The sequence below is a fragment of the Oncorhynchus mykiss genome, chromosome 4, assembly GCF_057628025.1.
Source record: "Oncorhynchus mykiss isolate SJ-2025 chromosome 4, ASM5762802v1, whole genome shotgun sequence".
Lineage (NCBI taxonomy): Eukaryota > Metazoa > Chordata > Actinopteri > Salmoniformes > Salmonidae > Oncorhynchus > Oncorhynchus mykiss.
In genome coordinates this window covers 82,100,001-82,122,916 of record NC_143025.1, presented here as the reverse complement: position 1 = coordinate 82,122,916, position 22,916 = coordinate 82,100,001, and the positions used below count along the sequence as shown (strand labels likewise).

General features: G+C 43.3%; 1 protein-coding gene across 38 annotated transcripts in view; it reads right to left on the bottom strand.

Annotated features, from left to right (window-relative positions):
- LOC110521081 (myelin transcription factor 1-like protein) overlaps positions 1-22,916 on the bottom strand; it is a 158,230-nt gene that overhangs the window by 116,782 nt on the left and 18,532 nt on the right. For all 38 annotated transcript variants that reach the window (XM_090233163.1, XM_090233139.1, XM_036976123.2 and 35 more), the window contains exons 2-5: positions 4,556-4,677; positions 4,206-4,260; positions 3,853-3,886; positions 1,016-1,078 (exon numbers count right to left, since the gene is read on the bottom strand). In XM_090233163.1, coding sequence (XP_090089289.1) covers positions 1,016-1,078; positions 3,853-3,886; positions 4,206-4,260 — 152 coding nt within the window. In that variant the 5' untranslated portion in view covers positions 4,556-4,677. The remainder of the gene's footprint in view (positions 1-1,015; positions 1,079-3,852; positions 3,887-4,205; positions 4,261-4,555; positions 4,678-22,916) is intronic.

Below are 22,916 nucleotides of genomic sequence, written 5' to 3'. Positions count from 1 at the left end.
GTACTGAGTTCAAACTAGTCTCCTGACATTTGTGTAGGTCATAGAGCCAAATTTTCGGGTTGTCTCATGGTCTGATAAACACTGCTTTAGCTCTGTCACCTTTCACCGTGGAAGTGTGACCTAGGCGGATGCGGTGGATTGAGATGCATCCATTGTTCCTTAAACACATTTTTATTGGGATTGTTTTCTTATGCTAATTAGATTTTCGCTGGGGCGTGGACATCGACCTCAGGGGGATGTTAAAGTTGCCATTGATCATTGACTTAACATTTGCAAGAATTTGGGTGACCTTGAAGATATAAAAGACTTTAAATTGGCACCCAAATTCTCGATAACATCCAAGATTACAGCAAAACGGTTGTGTCCACAGCTCTCGAAGTACAACACTCCAGTCTCTATGTAATCTGTCAATGTGTCTGGGAAATCACCACGGCAATCACAGAAAGATACAGATGTAGGATCTGAATTTGAGCTACAGCAGGAAAATAACCCTGCAGCAACAGGATTGATAAGGGTTGATCAATTTAAAAAAAATGGAAAATCAAGTCTGAAATTTCAAGGTGGAAATTACAAACTTCAGAAGCCTTTTTAATGCTCAAATACACCACAAGTTTAAAATGTCCTACATTGCAGGAATGTTCTCCTGCAACAGGTTGATCAAATTAAAAACCTACATCTGTAGATGTTGCACAACCACAATCAACCAGTATCAATCTAACATTCAAGCAGGTCCTCAGATATTCTGACACATTTTGCAATCAACTTTTCACAGCCGGTGATTGCAATTGCAGGTTTGCTTTTTGTGCAGGAGCAATGGCCTGGAGCTGAAGAGCTTGATTTGTCCATGACAGGTCAGGGAGGGCTTAGTGAGTGAGTGAGTGAGTGAGTGAGTGAGTGAGTGAGTGAGTGAGTGAGTGAGTGAGTGAGTGAGTGAGTGAGTGAGTGAGTGAGTGAGTGAGGAGGAGGAGGAGGAGGAAAAATGCAGATTATAAGGGGAGTGAAGAAGGATCTTTACCTTCGGTGTCTGGCGTATTTGCCGCTGACATGTCCGCTTCCATCACAGCCTGGAGTAGGACAGCTGTAAGCAAGGAGAGACACTGGAGTTAACACGATGCATGGCACGACAGGCACGTACACACACACACACACACACACACACGCACACACGCACGCACACGCACACACACACGCACACACGCACACACAGACCCTCCCCCTTCACCCGATGCACACACACTCCTCCAGATGACATCCCATTCCCTCACACGCAGATAGTGCTCAGTACATGCATGACAAAACACATGATCCAGAGGAATGCACAGGACCATAGCAGCTGTGTATTATTCATGTAATGAGAACACACAGCCAGCAGCTTCAAGGCCAGGCGGTGACGCACTACTCTGCATATTTCATAGCAGCCCATCAGCCTTCCTTTAGACAGCTGTGAGTGCCAAAGGTAAAGAGCCCCTCTTAAGGAACACTGGGTGCCTCTCCCTTTGACCCCACACCTATAGGTACTAGGAGGTACAGTAAACTATGTTGTAGCTTTCCATTGGCCCATTCGCACGCAGTCCGCTAGTTTATGGCCATCTGAGGCGTATGGTATCCATATTAGTAGATCAAATCAAATCGTATTTGTCACATGCGCCAAATACAACAGGTAGACCTTACGTGAAATGTTTAGTTACAAGCCCTTAACCAACATTGCAGTTTAAGAAATAGTTAAGAAAATATTTACCCCCCCCCAAAAAAGTAACACAATAAAATAACAATAACAAGGCTATATACAGGGGATACCGGTACCGAGTCAATGTGTGAGGGTACAGGTTAGTCAGGCTATATACAGGGGGTACCAGTACCCAGTCAATGTGTGGGGGTACAGGTTAGTCAGGCTATATACAGGGGATACCGGTACCGAGTCAATGTGTGGGGGTACAGGTTAGTCAGGCTATATACAGGGGGTACCAGTACCCAGTCAATGTGTGGGGGTACAGGTTAGTCAGGCTATATACAGGGGATACCGGTACCGAGTCAATGTGTGGGGGTACAGGTTAGTCAGGCTATATACAGGGGATACCGGTACCGAGTCAATGTGTGGGGGTACAGGTTAGTCAGGCTATATACAGGGGGTACCGGTACCAAGTCAATGTGTGGGGGTACAGGTTAGTCAGGCTATATACAGGGGGTACCGGTACCGAGTCAATATGTGGGGGTACAGGTTAGTCAGGCTATATACAGGGGGTACCGGTACCGAGTCAATGTGTGGGGGTACAGGTTAGTCAGGCTATATACAGGGGGTACTGGAACCAAGTCTATGTGCGGGGATCCAGGTTAGTCAGGCTATATACAGGGGATACTGGAACCAAGTCTATGTGCAGAGGTGCAGGTTAGCCAGGCTATATACAGGGGGTACTGGAACCAAGTCAATGTGCGGGGGTGCAGGTTAGTCGATGTCATTTGTACAACTTAGGAAGCTTTGTCTGACCACTGATTTAGTTTTGCTTGACAACTTCCTAATATGGATGGATGTGGATGTCCGTCATGCACCATCCACAATGAAAAGTGCATGATTGTGCTGATTAGAGCAGAACAGCAGCTCTCGCTCTCTCCAAGGTGAACAGATCCATAGATTTCTCGGTGAATGGCAGGAGCACGCATCGATCACTGCTATTGGCATTATTGATGTGTGTAGCCCTGGAAATGGATCCATGGGCTGATGAAACACCCATGTGCTTAGGGAGAGGATGTGTATAGGCCAGTGGGCTGTCTGTCTCTATGTGTGCATGCGTACGTGCTTGCCTGACTGTCTGCCTGAGTGCGTGTGTGTGTATGTTTACGTGTGTATGCTTGTATGTGTACGTGTGTGTGGACGTGCGCAATCATAAGTGTGTGAGAAGCAAGAGCCAGGGAAGTGGCGCGGAGAGATTATGGATTAGGGGTTCTGAGCTGAGAAATGCCATCAAGAGGGAGAAGGGTGTTTAGAGATAGAGACTGTGCAGGCCACTGGCCAGACAGAAAACACACGATTACAGAGTGTACTAGAATGTTTAGAACATTGGTGTATTGTACAACTGCAACGAAAAAGGGTAGATGTATCGCAAACATTTTTGGGTTAGGGAAAATAATCAATCATTTTTTATCTGTTCAATGAAAGCATGAAAGTAATCATGAGCTAAACACTTGATCCCTGTCCAAATCTTACAGCTGAGGAAATGACTAGAGCGACACGGTAAAGGCACCGTCAACAGTGGCTGTTTACAATACAACACTGGACCTCAAGTCACTGTGGATATGATGTGAGTACGGTGGATATGATTTGAGTACGGTGGATATGATGTGAGTACGGTGGATATGATGTGAGTACGGAGGATATGATGTGAGTACGGTGGATATGATGTGAGTACGGTGGATATGATGTGAGTACGGTGGATATGATTTGAGTACGGTGGATATGATGTGAGTACGGTGGATATGATGTGAGTACGGAGGATATGATGTGAGTACGGTGGATATGATGTGAGTACGGTGGATATGATGTGAGTACGGTGGATATGATGTGAGTACGGTGGATATGATGTGAGTACGGTGGATATGATGTGAGTACAGTGGATATGATGTGAGTACATCATGAGTCAGGGACATTCTTGTATCACTGGAATGAAGTGAAACATGGTCCCCCTCAACACGACCAATCTGCAGGGAGTACTGTATGCTATGTGATAGTAGAATGCAGTTGATCATAATATCCCCGCTATAGCCTACCGTTAATACAACAGCAAATCAAATATATTTAGAAAAGCATTGACCACTCAGAGAGTCTGTAAAGCCCTCAGGAATGAATTACGCACCAACCTGAATAATTCCTGTGCTGCCGTCTCCACTGGAACTAGTGAGAAAGATTAACAAAGCCACATCAGACACAGTTAGATGCACTGTCTAGTACAGCATACACAATAATAGCAGTAAAGAATAAACAATTACAATCAAAATCAAAACTACAGGATCCATGATGCATTTCTGAGTATCCACAGTCACTTTCACTTTGACTTGATGTCCCTCAATATGATGCCAGGTGGCTGGCAGATGAGAGGGAGGGGGCAGAGTGAGGGGGTTGGGGGGGGGGGGGGGGGGGGGGGGGGGGGCAGTAACTAACAACCCCAGGCCGTTTAGAGAGACAGACACACTGTACTGTTACCGTAGCGTACCTCGGACCCCTTTGGAACGCGTTCGATGGCGCTTCTCAACCGCATCCACTTCCATCTCCGTAAAGACAAAGGTTTGGGAAGCGGTCATTAGTTTCATCCTCTTTCTCTCGTGACATAATGAGGACTAAATACAACACAACACTAATGAAGATGTCACAAACAGTAACAGAAGACCTAACTTCATTTCCTAGAGCTTCATAGAGCTTCATAGAGCTTCATAGAGCTTCCTAGAGCTTCATAGAGCTTCATAGAGCTTCCTAGAGCTTCATAGAGGTCATGGAGCTTCGTTCACTACGTAGAGAGATGTAGGACTGTAGTACATACACTATGTGGAAGTTAGAGTTAGTTACCTGGAATCAGCTGGGTTGGGTGTGGCACCACCTCGGGTTCAAAGCCACGCCTCCTTCTCTGAGTGTAATAGTTGGGCTTTCTCAGCAGAAACTCTTCAAAACTCCCCATCCAAATTCATGATCTGCAAAGACAATAAAATAACAAGAATATTACACACTCACGGTAGAACATTCTCACATCAGCGGTAAGCGTAAAGACAGTCAAGCTTAGCGGTTAGCATCTTTCTTTTGCCTTGTTTGGTTGCAATCACTTGTGGAGACTATGGTATCCTTATATGGTGTCCTTATACTGAGACCATAATAATACAGGAGGAATAGAAGCAGTGGTGCTGTCATCTTAAAACACACCTTCTTAGCTTTGCTTGTCCTTTGGGTGCTTTTCAGTCATTTAATTTCTATTGTTATTCTGTAGTTTTTATCCTCTTACGTTTGTTGTGTAGTAAATACTTCCATTTTTTATTTTCAATGTTTTTATTGTATTGTTTCTTTTCCCCTGTGAAGCACATTGCATTGCATGTCTGTATAAATAGAGCTTGAGTTGATTTGATTTGACTGTACTAAATTAGCCCGGTTGACTCCATTCTGTAAACAATGCAGCCTTATGAAGGGCAGCATCCTCACTGCTTTGTTTCCATTCCATTGTTTTGGCTGAGTCCCATGATGCACAGCAGGAGGTAAATATGTTCCAGAAACAAAGATAAACAACTTATTACATCCACCAGGCAACCAGTCATTACAGTTTCTCTCTCTTTGTCTCGGTTTCTGTCTTTCCTTTTGTTACTTGCTTTTCATGTATTGATCTGTATATTGATGTGTATATTGATGTGTATATTGATCTGTATATAGATGTGTATATTGATGTGTATATTGATCTGTATATTGATCTGTATATTGATGTGTATATTGATCTGTATATTGATGTGTATATTGATGTGTATATTGATGTGTATATTGATCTGTATATTGATGTGTATATTGATGTGTATATTGATGCGTATATAGATGTGTATATTGATGTGTATATTGATGCGTATATAGATGTGTATATTGATCAGTATATAGATGCGTATATAGATGCGTATATAGATGTGTATATTGATCTGTATATTGATGCGTATATAGATGTGTATATTGATCAGTATATAGATGCGTATATAGATGCGTATATAGATGTGTATATTGATCTGTATATTGATGCGTATATAGATGTGTATATTGATCAGTATATAGATGCGTATATAGATGCGTATATAGATGTGTATATTGATCTGTATATTGATGCGTATATAGATGCGTATATAGATGCGTATATAGATGTGTATATTGATGTGTATATTGATGCGTATATTGATGTGTATATTGATGTGTATATTGATGCGTATATAGATGTGTATATTGATGTGTATATTGATGCGTATATAGATGTGTATATTGATGTGTATATTGATGCGTATATAGATGTGTATATTGATGTGTATATTGATGCGTATATAGATGTGTATATTGATCTGTATATTGATGTGTATATTGATGTGTATATTGATGCGTATATAGATGTGTATATTGATGTGTATATTGATGCGTATATAGATGTGTATATTGATGTGTATATTGATGCGTATATAGATGTGTATATTGATCTGTATATTGATGCGTATATAGATGTGTATATTGATCTGTATATTGATGCGTATATAGATGTGTATATTGATCAGTATATTGATGCGTATATGTCTGTGTATTGATGTGCATATTGATGTGTATATTTAACGCATATCTTGATGTGTATATTGATGTGTAGTGTATATTGATTTGTATAGTGATTCGTATAGTGTATATTGATGTGTATAGTGTATATGATATGTTTATTGATGTGCATATTTATATGAATATTGATGCGTATATACATGTGTATATTGATGTGTATATTGATGTGTATTGATATCTATATTGATGTGTATATTGATGTGTAAATTGAGGTGTATATTGATGTGTATCTTGATGTGTATATTGAGGTGTATATTGATGTGTATATTGATGTGTGTTAATTTGTGTATTGAAGTATATAATGTTGTGTATTGATGTATATTGATGTTCATATTGATGTTTATTGATGTGTATATTGATGTATATTAATGTGTATAGTGTATATTGATGTATATTAATGTGCATATTGATGTGTATATTGATGTATATATTGATGTTATAATTAATGTATATAGTGATGTGTATTGATATTGATGTGTATATTGATGTGTTTTAATGTATGTATGGTTGTGCATTGATGTATATTGATGTGTCACGCCCTGACCATAGAGAGCCCTTGGTTCTCTATGGTGTTGTAGGTGTGACTAGGGCGTGTTCTAGTCTATTTATTCCTATGTTTGGGATTGAGTGTGTGCTCTGCACAACATTCGACCTGAAGAGCCTGTCAGCAGTCTGGTGAAACCTGTGCCGGCTCCACGCATCTGGCCTCCAGTGCGCCTCCCCAGTCCGGTACGTCCTGTGCCAGCTCCCCGCACCCTCCCTGAAGTGCGTGTGAACAGTCCAGTGCCACCTGTGCCAGCTCCACGCACCAGGCCGCCAGTGTGCCTCCCCAGCCCGGTACGTCCTGTGCCGGCTCCCCGCACTCACTCTGAAGTGCGTGTCAACAGTCCGGTGCCACCTTAATCGGCTCCACGCACTAGGCCTCTAGTGCGCCTCCCCAGCCCGGAGCGTCCTGTGCCGGCTCCGCGCACTCGACCTGAGGAGCGTGTCATCAGTCCGGTGCAACCTGCGCCGATGCCCAGTCCAGGCACGGTGTCCAGTCCCGCTCCATGGCAGGAGCCTTTCTCTGCGCCGATGCCCAGTCCAGGCACGGTGTCCAGTCCCGCTCCATGGCAGGAGCCTTTCTCTGCGCCGATGCCCAGTCCAGGCACGGTGTCCAGTCCCGCTCCATGGCAGGAGCCTTTTTCTGCGCCGATGCCCAGTCCAGGTATTGCGTTCAGCCCGGCGCCATGGCCGGATCCGGGGTCTGGGCAGGGGCTACGACCCGCACCGGAGCCGCCACCGACACTAGTCACCCCCCCTACCCTCCCCATTTGGTTTCAGGTTTTGCGGCCGGAGTCCGCACCTTTGGAGGCGGTACTGTCACACCCTGACCATAGAGAGCCCTTGGTTATCTATTATGTAGGTCAGGGCGTGACTAGTGGGTGTTCTAGTCAATTTATTTCTGTGTTTGGGATTGAGTATGGTTCCCAATTAGAGGCAGCTGATTATCGTTGTCTCTAATTGGCGATCATACTTAAGGTGTCCCTGTTCCCACCTGCTTTTGTGGGATATTGTTTTGTGTTAGTGTTGTGTAGCACTACGTTACTTCACGGTCGTTGTTTGTTTATTCTTTTGTTGAGAAGTTTCACTTTTAATAAAGATGTGGAACTCAAATCACGCTGCGCCTTGGTCTGTCCATTTTAACAACTGTGACTTGATGTGTATACTGATGCATATTGATGTGTATATTGATGTGATAATTAATGTAGATAGTGATGTGTATTGATATTGATGTGTATATTGATGTATATTAATGTATATATTGTTGTGTATTGATGTATATTGATGTATATTAATGTGTATAGTGTATATCGATGTATATTAAAATGCATATTAATGTGCATATTGATGTGTATATTAATGTATGTATTGATGTGTATATTGATGTATATTAATGTGTATAGTGTATATTGATGCATATTAAAGTGTATAGTGTATATTGATGTATATTAATATGCATAGTGTATATTGATGCATATAATATGTATAGTGTATATTGATGTGTATTAATGTGTATAGTGTATATTGATGCATGTTGATATGTATAGTGTATATTGATGTGCATTAATGTGTATACAGGGCCTGTGTAAGAGACCTGGTTCTCAGCATGAAATGTTTTTGAGCAGAGAGAGTGAAAGTCTCCATTTCCACAAATATTCTGGTATTTAACTTTTTTAGTTTATCATCAAATCGATTATGTTTCCACCACAGACTGTCAATAAGCTTGAGGCCTTTTGCAGGAGGCCTTTTGCCTTCTGGTAGGCAGTCATTGTAAATAATAATTTGTTGGAGAAACACAGCAGCAAATGGAGTCTTTTTCTCTCTCTCTCTCTCTCTCTCTCTCTCTCTCGTTCCCATGTCGAGTATTCAGCCCTCTCGTCTCTGCTCATCTGTCTGCAACCTCACATGAAGATCTCACACTCAACCTGAAATCTTGTTAGCGTGTGGGCCAACTGCACAAGAGTGTGAGCGTGATGCGCAGCCAGTGTATCGAACACTGTTGCACATCTCTAGCCCTGAGCTCTCATCTCTAGCCCTGAGCTTTCATCTCTAACCCTGAGCTCTCATCTCTAAGCCTGAGCTTTCATCTCTAGCCCTGAGCTCTCATCTCTAACCCTGAGCTTTCATCTCTAGCCCTGAGCTCTCATCTCTAGCCCCGAGCTCTCATCTCTAGCCCTGAGCTCTCATCTCTAGCCCTGAGCTCTCATCTCTAACCCTGAGCTTTCATCTCTAACCCTGAGCTTTCATCTCTAGCCCTGAGCTCTCATCTCTAGCCCTGAGCTTTCATCTCTAGCCCTGAGCTTTCATCTCTAGCCCTGAGCTCTCATCTCTAGCCCTGAGCTTTCATCTCTAACCCTGAGCTCTCATCCCTAACCCTGAGCTTTCATCTCTAGCCCTGAGCTCTCATCTCTAACCCTGAGCTTTCATCTCTAGCCCTGAGCTCTCATCTCTAGCCCTGAGCTCTCATCTCTAACCCTGAGCTTTCATCTCTAACCCTGAGCTTTCATCTCTAGCCCTGAGCTCTCATCTCTAGCCCTGAGCTTTCATCTCTAACCCTGAGCTTTCATCTCTAACCCTGAGCTTTCATCTCTAACCCTGAGCTCTCATCTCTAACCCTGAGCTCTCATCTCTAACCTTGAGCTTTCATCTCTATCCCTGAGCTCTCATCTCTAGCCCTGAGCTCTCATCTCTAGCCCTGAGCTTTCATCTCTAACCCTGAGCTTTCATCTCTAGCCCTGAGCTTTCATCTCTAGCCCTGAGTGCTCATCCCTAGCCCTGGGCATTTATCCTTAGCCCTGAGCTTTCATCCCTAGTTCTGAGCTCTCACCCCTAGCCCTGAGCGCTCACCCCTAGCTCTGAGCTCTCATCCCTAGCCCTGAGCTCTCGTCCCTAGCCCTGAGCTCGCATCCCTAGCCCTGAGCTCTCATCCCTAGCCCTGAGCTCTCATCCATAGCCCTGAGCTCTCATCCCTAACCCTGAGCTCTCATCTCAATCTCACTGGAGAATCAAAGCACACAGGTTCCTCCTGTCCTATAGGAGTCAACTCTGACAGTACAGGCTGAGAAGTAGAGGAGAGGAGAAGAGAGAAGAGAAGGGAGAGGATAGGAGAGGAGAGGAGAGGAAAGGAGACTGATTAGTATTCATCCCGACCCCCTGCCTGTCTCAAATAATATGATGCAGTGCTCCCTGCATCAGTGGGTTATACACATCGTCAGGTCCCAGGCTAGCACACGGATACACACACATGATCACTAGCATGACCACACACACACACATTCTAGGCTCTAGGTAGAGTGCACATTGCTGTCTGCTTTGGATAGAAGGCAGGCTGTATTCTGAGAGAGCCCATGTTTGCCGTCTGAAAATAGTTCCCCAATGCAAACGCTGCCAGACAAAAGTATTCAACACTCACACAGATCCAGCCACACTGCACCAAATAGGCTTTCAACATTTCAACAAAGTGAAAAATTCTCTGGGTGTTTCTCAAAACTACAAGTCTTTTTCAAGCAAATATAGCAGAACTCTTCCTTGAATAAGTTCTATTAAAGAGAGAGTATCTCTCCCTGCTTCTCTCTTTCTCTGTCAACCCTTCTCTCTTCTCGATTCTCACTCCTACTTCCCTCTTCCAGTATACACTGCATTCGGAAAGGATTCAGACACTTTCACTTTTTCTACATTTTGTTACGTTACAGCCTTATTCTTAAATTGATTAAATCGTTTATTTCCTCATTATTGACACAGAATATCCCATAATGACAATGCAAAACAGGTTTTTAGAAGAAAAACAAAATTAGATATGACATTTACATAAGTATTCAGACCCTTCACTCAGTACTTAGACCCTTTACTCAGTACTTTGTTGAAGCACCTTTGGCAGCGATTACAGCCTTGAGTCTTTTTGGGTATGACGCTACAAGCTTGACACACCTGTGTTTGGGGAGTTTCTCCCACTCTTTTCTGCAGATCCTCTCAAGCTCTGTCAGGTTGGATGGGGAGCGTCGCTGCACAGCATTTTTCAGGTGTCTCTAGAGATGTTTGATCGGGTTCGAATCCGGGATCTGGCTGGACCACTCAAGGACATTCAGAGACATGTCCTGAAGATTCTCCTGCAAGGTGAACCTTCGTCTGATGTCCTGAGATCTCTGGAGCAGGTTTTCATCAAGGATCTCTCTGTACTTTTCTCCTTTCAGATTTCCCTCGATCCTGACTAGTCACCCAGTCCATGCTGCTGAAAAACATCTCCACAGCATGATGCTGCCACCACCATGCTTCACTGTAGGTATGTTGCCAGGTTTCCTCCAGATATGACGCTTGGCATTCAGGCCAAAGAGGTTGATCTTGGTTTCATCAGACAAGAGAATCTTGTTTCTCATGGTACCTTTTGGCAAACTCCAAGCGGGCTGTCATGTGCCTTTTACTGAAGAGTGGCTTTGATCTGGCCACTCTACCATAAAGGCCTGAAGGTTGTCCTTCTGGAAGGTTCTCCCATCTCTACAGAGGAACTCCAGATCACTGTCAGAGTGACCATCGGGTTCTTGGTCACCTCCTTGACCAAGGTCCTTCTTCCCCGATATCTCAGTTTGGCCGGGCGGCCCGCTCTAGGAAAAGTATTGGTGGCTCCAAACTTCTTCCACTTAAGAATGATGGAGGACACTGTGTTCTTGGGGACCTTCAATGCTACAGGCATTTTTTGGTACCCTTCCCCAGATCTGTGCCTCGTCACAATCCTGTCTCTGATGGCTTGGTTTTTAATCTGGCATGTCCAATCAATTGAATTACAACAGGTGGATTCCAATCAAGTTGTAGAAACATCTCAAAACAGGATGCACCTGAGCTCAATTTGGAGTTTCATTGCAAAGGGTCTGAATACTTATGTAAATAAGATATATTGTTAATGTTTAATAAATGTGCAAAAAAATATTATGGGTCATTGTGTGTAGATTGATGAGGATATATATTTTTTAAGATACGTTTTAGAATAAGGCTGTAACTTAACAAAATGTGGAAAAAGTCAAGGGGTCACTGTATATTGTGCTCTTAATTCTCTCTCTCCTTTCTCGTTCTCTCTCTTTCTCTCTCTTTCCCTCCCTCCCTCCATCCTACCGTGACCAGACTCCACTTCAGCTGATCGATCCCAGACAGTAATGATGTCAGAATCCAAGTGCCATCATAGTCGCAAGAGTTTGGGATGAGCCTCCTCTGTCCTCCTCTCATCTCCCTTCATCTTCCTGCATGTCAGTGCTGTCTCATTGGGGTTTGATACTGTAGCTTCAAGTCTTAGCTGTCACTCTCAGGTTATAACCATATTCTACTAGGATACCTAATGAATCAATGATTTGGTTATGGAAATGGTACTGCCCAAAGACATGTGGAGCATCCTGTTCTAATCTAAACATCTCACAACACTAACCAACTCATGTGTGGTACAGAGTCATCTCCTCTCTACTTGCATACTGAACCCTTGGTAACGCTCAACACGTTACATGTTCTCACAATCAGCATAAAATATAGAGCTTTCATTTTATAGTTGTTCATATTCAGGGTCTCCAGAGTGCATCAGGATGGGGACAGGTGTCTTAACACGTGGACCCCTATGGACTTTTCTAAGCTTCAGTTGGTTGGTTCCTCCCTTCAAATATGAAGAGAAAGTAGAGTACTCTAATTGCTTCTGTACGTGTGTGTTTGTGCGTGTGCGTGTCTGTCTGTCTGTCTGTCTTCTGTCTGTCGGTCGATGTGTGTCTGGATGTCTGTGTGTTCCGATTAGCCATGGAGAGATCCATGTGAATGCCTCTTAATGATCCTTGACAACCGATACAAGGATACATGGAACATGTCGTCAATGGCAACTGAGGCGCCAGAAGCCTTTTACACTAGAGAAGACTTCATGATTGACTGTGTCCCAAGGGAGCGGTGGTGTCTGTATGTGTGTTCGTGTGTGATTGTGCATGTATGTGTATATGTGTGTGTGTGCACGTGTGTGTGTGTGTGTGTGTGTGTGTGTGTGTGTGTGTGTGTGTGTGTGTGTGTGTGTGTGTGTGTGTGTGTGTGTGTGTGTGTGTGTGTGTGTGTGTGTGTGTGTGTGTGAATGTGTGTGTGTGTGTGTGTGTGTGTGTGAGTGTGTGTGAGTTTGTGTGAGTTTGTGTGTGTGTGCATGCGTTCCTGCGTGTGCATACTTGTGCGTGTGTGTGTGTGTGTGTGTGTGTGTGTGTGTGTGTGTGTGTGTGTGTGTGTGTGAGTGTGTGAGTGTGTGTGAGTTTGTGTGTGTGTGCATGCGTTCCTGCGTGTGCATACTTGTGCGTGTGTGTGTGTGTGTGCGTGTGTGTGTGTGTGTGTGTGTGTGTGTGTGTGTGTGTGTGTGTGTGTGTGTGTGTGTGTGTGTGTGTATGTATGTATGTATGTATGTATGTATGTATGCATGTATGTATGTATGTATGTATGTATATATGTATGTATGTAAGGGCCAGCTGGTGGAAATAGCTGTTGTCCAGACTGTAGCCATTGGGCTGATGGCATGTCTCCAGACAGCATGCATGTGTTAAAAAGAAAAAGTTAAACAAATGAGATTCTTCCAAGTAGCTAGTCTTCGCTTTGATGACAGCTTTGCACACTATTGGCATTCTCTCAACCAGCTTCATGAGGTAGTCACCTGGAATGCATTTCAATTAACAGATGTACCTTGTTAAAAGTTCATTTGTATAATTTATTTCCTTAGTAATGCGTTTGAGCCAATCAGTTGTGTTATGACAAGGTAGGGTTGGTATTCAGAAGATAGCCCTATTTGGTAAAATACCAAGTCCATATTATGGCAAGAACAGCGCAAATAGGCAAAGAGAAGCATCAGTCCATCGTTACTTTACGACATGAAGGTCCGTCAATACGGAACATTTCAAGGACTTTCAGTCACAAAAACCATTAAGCACTATGATGAAACTGGCTCTTATGAGGACCGTCACAGGAAAGGAAGACCCAGAGTTACCTCTGCTGCAAAGCATAAGTTCATTAGAGTTACCAGCCTCAGAAATTGCAGCCAAAATAAATGCTTCACAGAGTTCATGTAACAGACACATCTCAACACACCCAACACACCTCCAGGCTGTGTAAGGGCTATTTGACCAATAATGAGAGTGATGGAGTGCTGCATCGGATGACCTGGCCTCCGCAATCACCTGACCTCAACCCTATTGAGATGGTTTTGGATGAGTTGGACCACAGAGTGAAGTAAAACAGCCAACAAGTGCTCAGCATATGTTGGAACTCCTTCAAGACTGTTGGAAAAGACTTCTAGGTGAAGCTGGTTGAGAGAATGGCAAGAGTGTGCAAAGCTGTCATCAAGGCAAAGGGTGGCTACTTTGAAGAATCTAAAATCTAAAATATACTTTGATTTGTTTAACACTTTTTTGGTTACTAAATTATTCCATGTGTGTTATTTCATAGTTTTGATGTCTTCACTATTACTAGAAAATAGAAAATGTAGAAAATAGTCAAAATAAAGAAAAGACCCTTGAATGAGTAGGTGTGTCCAAACTTTTGACTGGCACTGTATTTAACCACCACTTGAGACTGGAAAGAGAAACTATTATCCAACAATGGTGCCATAACATCGAAAATTGACCAAGGATACAGTCTGAATGCTTTTTCTCTGATACAGTCATCAGAAAGGACAACAGTGGCACACCAAAGTATTAATCAAGATTATTGCAACAAATTGTTGTTCAGAAAGGTTAAATCACTTAGAAAAGGGAATCAAGCAAAGTAGGACATCCCAAAACTCCTGAAATATCATTACTTGAAGCAAAACATCAAATTCATGGATGAAGCCTGGAGGAAAATCTTTCTACCAAGCATCCAGAGTGAGCTAAAACATGAGCTGAAACATGAGCTGAAACATGAGCTGAAACATGAGGTGATGCATCAATCACCTGAATAAACCTTCCTTTCATGTCATGAACCGAGTTAGTCATTGTGAGCTCTCTCTCTCTCTCTCTCTCTGTGTGTCTACCCTTCTCAATGGCAAGGCTGTGCTCACTGAGCCTGTACTTTGGCAAGGTTTTTCTAAGGTTTTGATCAGTAACCATGGTCAAATAGTTAGCCACGGTGTACTGTCGATTTAGGGCCAGATAGCACTGCATTTTGCTTAGAGCTTGTGCTTGTGTTTCCCAATAAGCAGTCTAGTTTTGTTTTTGTTTTTGTTTTGACTGTGTTGTAATTTGGTGTTGCAACTCAGCCCCAGGACCAGCTGGATGAGGGGACTCCCTCTTTCTCTTTATCTCCCTCCCTCTCGCTCTCTCTCTCTCTCTCTCTCTCTCTCTCTCTCTCTCTCTCTCTCTCTCTCCCCCTCTCTATCTCTTTCTCTCTCTCCTTCTCTCTCTCCCTCACACACAATCTTTCTCTTTCTCTTCCTCTCTTTCTCTCTCCCCTCTCTCTATTCCTCTTTCTCTCTCTCTTCCCCTTTCTCCCTCTATCACTCTCTTGTTTTCTCTCTCCTCCTTCTTACTCTCTCTCTCTCGCGCTCTCTTTCATTTTCTCTTTCATTTTCTCTCTCTCTTTCTCGCTCTCTTTCACTCTCTTTCTCTCTCTTTCTCTTGTTCTCACTCTCTTTATCTCTATCTCTCCTCCTTGCTCTCTATCCTTCGCTCGCTCCTTCTTTTTCTCTCTCTTTCTCTCTATCTCTCTCTCTCCCCCTCTATTTCTTTCTCTTTTTCGCTCTCTTTCTCTCTTTCTCTGTCTCTCTCTCTCTCTCTCTCTTTCTCTCTTTCTTTCTCTCACACGCTCTCTCTCTACCTCTCTTTCGCTCTCTTTTCTCTCTTTCTCGCTCTATTTCTCTCTCTCTCCCTCTCTCACTCTCACACACACACTCTCTCTCTCTCCCTTATCTTTCTCTGTCTTTCTCTCTTTCTCTCTCTTTCTCTCTCTCTCTCTCTCTCATTCATTCATTCATTCATTCATTCAAGCTGCTTTATTGGCATGAAAAACATTGTGTCAATATTGCCAAAGCAACAATGTATACAATATACATTGTAACAAAATTATAAATGATAGCAAATAATAATATAAAATGGTAGTAAATAATAATACAAAATTAAATACAAAAATAATAACAATAAAATGGTAACAGTCTACAGTAAACATTAATAATTATAGTAATAACAATAATAGTAATAATAAGTAAGTTACTGTTTACTATGCAGATGTTATTATTCAGTGTCCCTCAGGCTATGGCAGGAAAATACATATTTGGCTGCAAGAGGAGCCATTGCTCCTTCGCCCATGAGTATTCTTAGTTTTTCCTCTGGGTTCAATTTGTAAAAATTTGGAATATATGTAGTCATTTCTGTGAATAATGAATCTCTTTGTGAGGAATATTTATCACAGTAAAGGAGAAAGTGCATCTCTGTCTCTACCTCCCCTGTCATGCAGTGACCACATACACGCTCCTCTTTGGGTAGCCATGTCTTTTTATGTCTGCCGGTTTCTATTGCCAATCGGTGGTCACTCAGCCTGTACTTGGTAAGGATCTGTCTCTGCTTCGTATCTCTGACAGAGTAGAGATAATCAGCCAATTCATATTCTCTGTTTAGGGTCAGATAGCAATTTAGTCGGCTTTGGGATTTTGTTTCGTTTTTCCAGTATTGTAAATATGATTCCTTTGATTGGTTCATAATTTTGCTTATTGGAATTCTTTCTTTTGAAGCAGTGCTGGCGTCAGCTTGGTTGGTGAGGTCCAACACCAGCTGACTGAGAGGGCTCGTTTCTGGGCTCAGCTCTTGGGCTTGAAGTGCTTTAAATTGCAGACTCGAATTTGGACTTGAATTTAGATGTAGCCAAAATTTTAATGATCTTTTCTGTATTTTCATTATTACTGGAAAACGGCCCAATTCTGCCCTACATGCATTAGTTGGTGTATTTCTCTGGACTTGTAGAATTTTCCGACAGAATTCTGCATGTAGGGCTTCAATTGGATGTTTGTCCCACATTTTAAAATCCAGTTTATTGAGTGGCCCCCAAACCTCACTTCCATAAAGTGCTATTGGTAGGATTACACTGTCAAATATTTTAGTCCAAATTCTAATTGGGATGTTGATTTTGAATAATTTCATTTTTATTGCATACATTGCTCTGCGGGCTTTTTCTTTGAGTGCCTTCACTGCCATATTAAAGTTTCCCGATGCAGATATGGTCAGACCAAGGTAGGTGTAATGTTTTGTGTGTTCAATTAAGGTGTTGTTCAGGGTGAATTTACATTTGTGTTTCTGACATCTGGGTTTTTTTTGGAAAATCATGATTTTAGTTTTTTGGAAATTTACTGCCAGGGCCCAATTATGGCAATATTGCTCCAGAATATTAATGTTTTGTTGAAGACCTTCTTTGGTTGGTGATAGAAGTACCAAGTCATCAGCATATAGCAGGTATTTCACCTCTGTGTCAAATAGTGTGAGTCCTGGGGCTGGAGATTGGTCCAACATGTCTGCTAATTCATTGATATAAATGTTGAAAAGATTTGGACTCAAATTGCAGCCTTGTCTCACACCTCGACATTGTGAAAAAAATTCTGTTCTTTGGTTTTTGATTTTTATTGCACACTTATTTTCTGTGTACATACATTTTATTAAGTCATACACCTTACCACCAAGCCCACTTTGTAGAATTTTGTAGAATAGCCCTTCGTGCCAAATCGAATCAAATGCTTTTTTAAAGTCAATAAAGCAAGCAAAGATTTTGCCCTCTTTTTTTTGGTGGATGTGTTTATTAATTAGTGTGTGTAAGGTTGGTCAGTAGTGTGATGGTTGGGGAGAAAGCCAATTTGACATTTACTGATTACATTTTTTTTTTGAAGAAAGGTTTGAATTCTTGAATTCAAAATGCTACAGAAAACTTTTCCCAAGTTGCTGTTTATACAAATTCCCCTGTAATTATTGGCTCTGATTTGTCTCCACTTTTGTGGATAGGGGAGATGAGCCCCTGTTTCCAGATATCAGAGAAGCAGCCAGAAGTTAAAACCATGTTGAACAATTTAACCACAGCATTTTGCAACTCAGGTGTGCTGTTTTTCAACATTTCATTTCTGTTATTATCTAGACCACAAGCTTTCTTTGATTCTCTCTCTCGCCCTCCCTCTCTTTTGCTCCCTCTCTCTTTCTCTCACTCTCTATTCCTCTTTCTCTCTCTCTCTCATTTTCTCTCTCCTCTTTCTTGCTCTCTCTCTCTCTCTCTTTCTCTCTTTTTCGCCCTCTCTCTCTCTCTCTCTCTCGCTCTCTCTCTTTCTTTCTTTCTTTCAAGCTCTCTTTCGCTTTCTTTGTCTCTCTCGCTCTCTCTCTTTCTCTATCTCTCTCTCTCTTTCTCTCTCTCTTTCTCTCTCTCTCTCTTTCTCTCTCTCTCGCTCTCTCTCTCTCTCTCTCTGTCTCTCTCTCTCTCTCTCTTTCTCTCTCTCTCTCTCTCTCTCTCTCTCTCTCTCTCTCTTTCTCTCTCTCTTTCTCTTTCTCTCTCTGTCTCTCTCTCTTTCTCTCTCTCCCTTTATAGGCATGGGAAACATAGGTGCTGGTGGATACCGGGTTTTGTTTGACCCATTCATGTATTGTTCTGTTGACGGTGGTTTTATGTTGATTAAAGGACACAGGTTAAAGGTTAAAATCAGTTTCCGTTCTCCTGCGCCTGACTTCTCTGCCACCAGTACGCACCGCGCTACAGTGTTTCACCCAGTAGATATGGGGGTTTATCAAAAATGGTGATGGCTTTGTAATGGAAGGTTTTGGAATCGCTTCCATTTAGATGGTTGTAGAATTTAACAGCTGTTATTGGATGTTGATAATTAGCGGGTATCAGCCTAATTCTGCTCTGTATGCATTATTTGGTTATGGAATATGTTTTTACAGAATTCTCAACTGGTGTTTGTCCCACTTTGTGAATTCTTGGTTATTGAGCGGACCCCAAATCTCAAAACAATAAAGGGCAATACGTTCTATAACTGATTGAACTCTTTTTAGTCAGATCCTAATTGGTATGTCAAATGTTATGTTCCTTTTGATGGCATAAAAGGCCCTTCTTGCCTTGTCTCTCAGATCGTTCACAGCTTTCTGGAAGTTACATGTGGCGCTGATGTTTAGGCCGAGGTATGTATCGGTTTTTGTGTCTTGTTGGAATTTGTATTTGTGGTCCTGGAAACTGGACCTTTTCTTGAACACCACTATTGTTGTCTTACTGAGATTTACTGTCAGGACCCAGGTTTGACAGAATCTGTGCAGAAGATCTAGATTCTGCTGTAGGCCCTCCTTGGTTGATTATCTCTCTCTCTGTCTCTCTGTCTCTCTGTCTCTCTCTCTCTCTTTCTCTCTCTCTCTCTCTCTCTCTCTCTCTCTCTCTCTCAAAGACACCTCGTAGCTCTGTCTCTTTGTGTCTCAACCTGTTGTTAATTATGCCTCCTCTCCAAACTTTCTGATCTTTCATTTGCATATCCAATCTGCCGGGCTTACTGCACCTTATCTCTGCAGCTGTGCCAGTACAGAATCACTGATGTGCACACGTCCCAGGGAAATGACAACCGCCGTATGGACCTCTCTGGGGTGGGTGTCTGCAATTGTGTTTGTGTGTGTCCATGTTTGTGTGTGTGTGTGTTTTAGAGGTAGGAGAGGACACACTATTTTCTCCACATCTACAGTGTCCCCGTACCCAACGTCCATCGCTGTTAGAAACACTACTCCAGATCTCATCAACCTCTAGTATTTCACACCTGCTGTGGCTGCGTCCTGTTCTCTTTGCACCAAATATATATTAATTAGGATGCCTGTCATCAAGCAATGCTAATAAGCCCAGATAGAGTGGTACTGAGTGGAATGTATCATTTTAATCAATGTGTGGAGTCCTACCTACTGCCCCTCCTTACTCCACACACACACACACACACACACGCATTCACGCACGCGCACGCAAGCGCACACACACACACACAACACGCACACACACACACACACACACACACACACACACACACACACACACACACACACACACACACACACACACACACACACACACACACACACACACACACATACACACACATACACACACACACACTCTTAGAGAAGGTACCAGTAGCAATCAGCCAGTCTCTACAGTGTCCTGCGGAGAAGCCCCGTCTCTTAATTATCACCTACCAGGACTGAGGTTCACAATCTTCACATTCAGACAAGAAGGGGAGGAGGATAGAGTGTGAGGTTTCTGCAATCACTGACAGTGATGAGTCATTCACAGATGAATTCCCTCTCATGGATGGAAGAATTCAACTGTGGGTTTGATCAAGAAGACTCATCTTTACACTGAATTGCCTACTCTAGAAGATAGTTAGGATTTGGGCTGTACTAAATAAAGACAATTCTATGATATGGTCATGAACCATTAACATATAACAGGCTATATATCACATCCGGCCGTGATGGGAGTCCCATAGGGCAGTGAACAATTGCCCCCGCGTTGTCTGGGTTGGCAGGGGTAGGCCGTCAATGTAGATCCGAATTTGTTCTGACTTGGCTAGTTAAAGGTTTTAAAAAGTATTTGAATATATAAAAAATATGGTCATGCACACAATTAACATAGGATATGGTCATGCACAATTAACATAGGATATGGTCATGCACAATTAACATAGGATATGGTCATGCACAATTAACATAGGATATGGTCATGCACAATTAACATAGGATATGGTCATGCACAATTAACATAGGATATGGTCATGCACAATTAACATAGGATATGGTCATGCACACAATTAACATAGGATATGGTCATGCACAATTAACATAGGATATGGTCATGCACAATTAACATAGGATATGGTCATGCACAATTAACATAGGATATGGTCATGCACAATTAACATAGGATATGGTCATGCACAATTAACATAGGATATGGTTATGCACAATTAACATAGGATATGGTCATGCACAATTAACATAGGATATGGTCATGCACAATTAACATAGGATATGGTCATGCACAATTAACATAGGATATGGTCATGCACAATTAACATAGGATATGGTCATGCACACAATTAACATAGGATATGGTCATGCACAATTAACATAGGATATGGTCATGCACACAATTAACATAGGATATGGTCATGCACAATTAACATAGGATATGGTCATGCACAATTAACATAGGATATGGTCATGCACAATTAACATAGGATATGGTTATGCACAATTAACATAGGATATGGTCATGCACAATTAACATAGGATATGGTCATGCACAATTAACATAGGATATGGTCATGCACACAATTAACATAGGATATGGTCATGCACAATTAACATAGGATATGGTCATGCACACAATTAACATAGGATATGGTCATGCACAATTAACATAGGATATGGTCATGCACAATTAACATAGGATATGGTCATGCACAATTAACATAGGATATGGTCATGCTGTTTTCCTGACTCCTAGTGGAGCCAACACTGGACTTTAATAGAGGAGCTGCATTCCCTCTCCTTCACTCTCCCTCTCCTTCCATCGCTATCACTCTCCCTCTCCTTCACTCTCCATCACTCTCCCTCTCCTTCACTCTCCATCACTCTCCCTCTCCTCTCCTTCACTCTCCCTCTCCTCTCCTTCACTCTCCATCACTCTCCCTCTCCTTCCCTCTCCATCACTCTCCCTCACCTTCACTCTCCCTCGCCTTCCCTCTCCTTCACTCTCCCTCACCTTCACTCTCCCTTGCCTTCCCTCTCCTTCACTCTCCCTCTCCTTCCCTCTCCCTCTCCTTCACTCTCCCTCTCCTTCCCTCTCCATGACTCTCCCTCTCCTTCCCTCTCCATCACTCTCCCTCACCTTCACTCTCCCTCGCCTTCCCTCTCCTTCACTCTCCCTCACCTTCACTCTCCCTTGCCTTCCCTCTCCTTCACTCTCCCTCTCCTTCCCTCTCCCTCTCCTTCACTCTCCCTCTCCTTCCCTCTCCATGACTCTCCCTCTCCTTCACTCTCCATCACTCTCTATCTCCTTCCCTCTCCTTCACTCTCCCTCTCCTTCCCTATCCATCACTCTCCCTCTCCTTCACTCTCCCTCTCCTTCCCTCTCCAGCACTCTCCCTCTCTTTCACTCTCCCTCGCCTTCCCTCTTCTTCACTCTCCCTCGCCTTCCCTCTCCTTCACTCTCCCTCTCCTTCACTCTCCTTCACTCTCCCTCGTCTTCCCTCTCCTTCACTCTCCCTCTCCTCCCCTCTCTATCTCCTTCCCTCTCCTTCACTCCCCCTCTCCTTCACTCTCCCTCTCCTTCACTCTCCCTCTTCTTCACACTCCATCACTCTCCCTCTCATTCACTCTCCCTCGCCTTCCCTCTCCTTCACTCTCCCTCTCCTTCCCTCTCTATCTCCTTCCCTCTCCTTCACTCTCCCACTCCCTCACTCTCCCTCACCTTCCCTCTCCTTCACTCTCCCTCTTCTTCCCTCTCTATCTCCTTCCCTCTCCTTCACTCTTGCTCGCCTTCCCTCTCTATCTCCTTCCCTCTCTTTCACTCTCCCTCGCCTTCCCTCTCTATCTCCTTCCCTCTCCTTCACTTTCCCTCGCCTTCCCTCTCCTCCCCTCTCCCTCTCCTTCCCTCTCCCTCTCTTTCTCCGTCTCCTTCTCATTCACCTCCCCCCTCTCTCTCTCTCCTGCCCTTTCCCTCTCCTTCCCTCTCCCTCTCCTTCCCTCTTACTCTCCCCCCACTTCTCCCTCTCCCTCTCCTTTCCTTTCCTTCCCTTCCTTTCCCTCTCATAGTCTCTCCCTCTTCCCTCCTTCTCCTTCTCCCTCTCCTTATGTTTCCCTCTCCCTTTTGTTCCAGCTTCCTCTCCTTCCCACTCCTTCCCTTTCCCCCTCCCTCTCCCTTCACCTCTCCTTCTCCCTCGCCTTCCCTCTCCGACTCCTTCCCTCTCCCTCTCCCTCTCCCTCTCCTTCCCTCTCCTTCTCACTGTCCCTCTCCTTCCCTCTCCCTCTCCTTCCCTCTCCCTCTCCTTATATTTCCCACTTCCTTTCCCTCTCCTTCCCTCTTCCACACC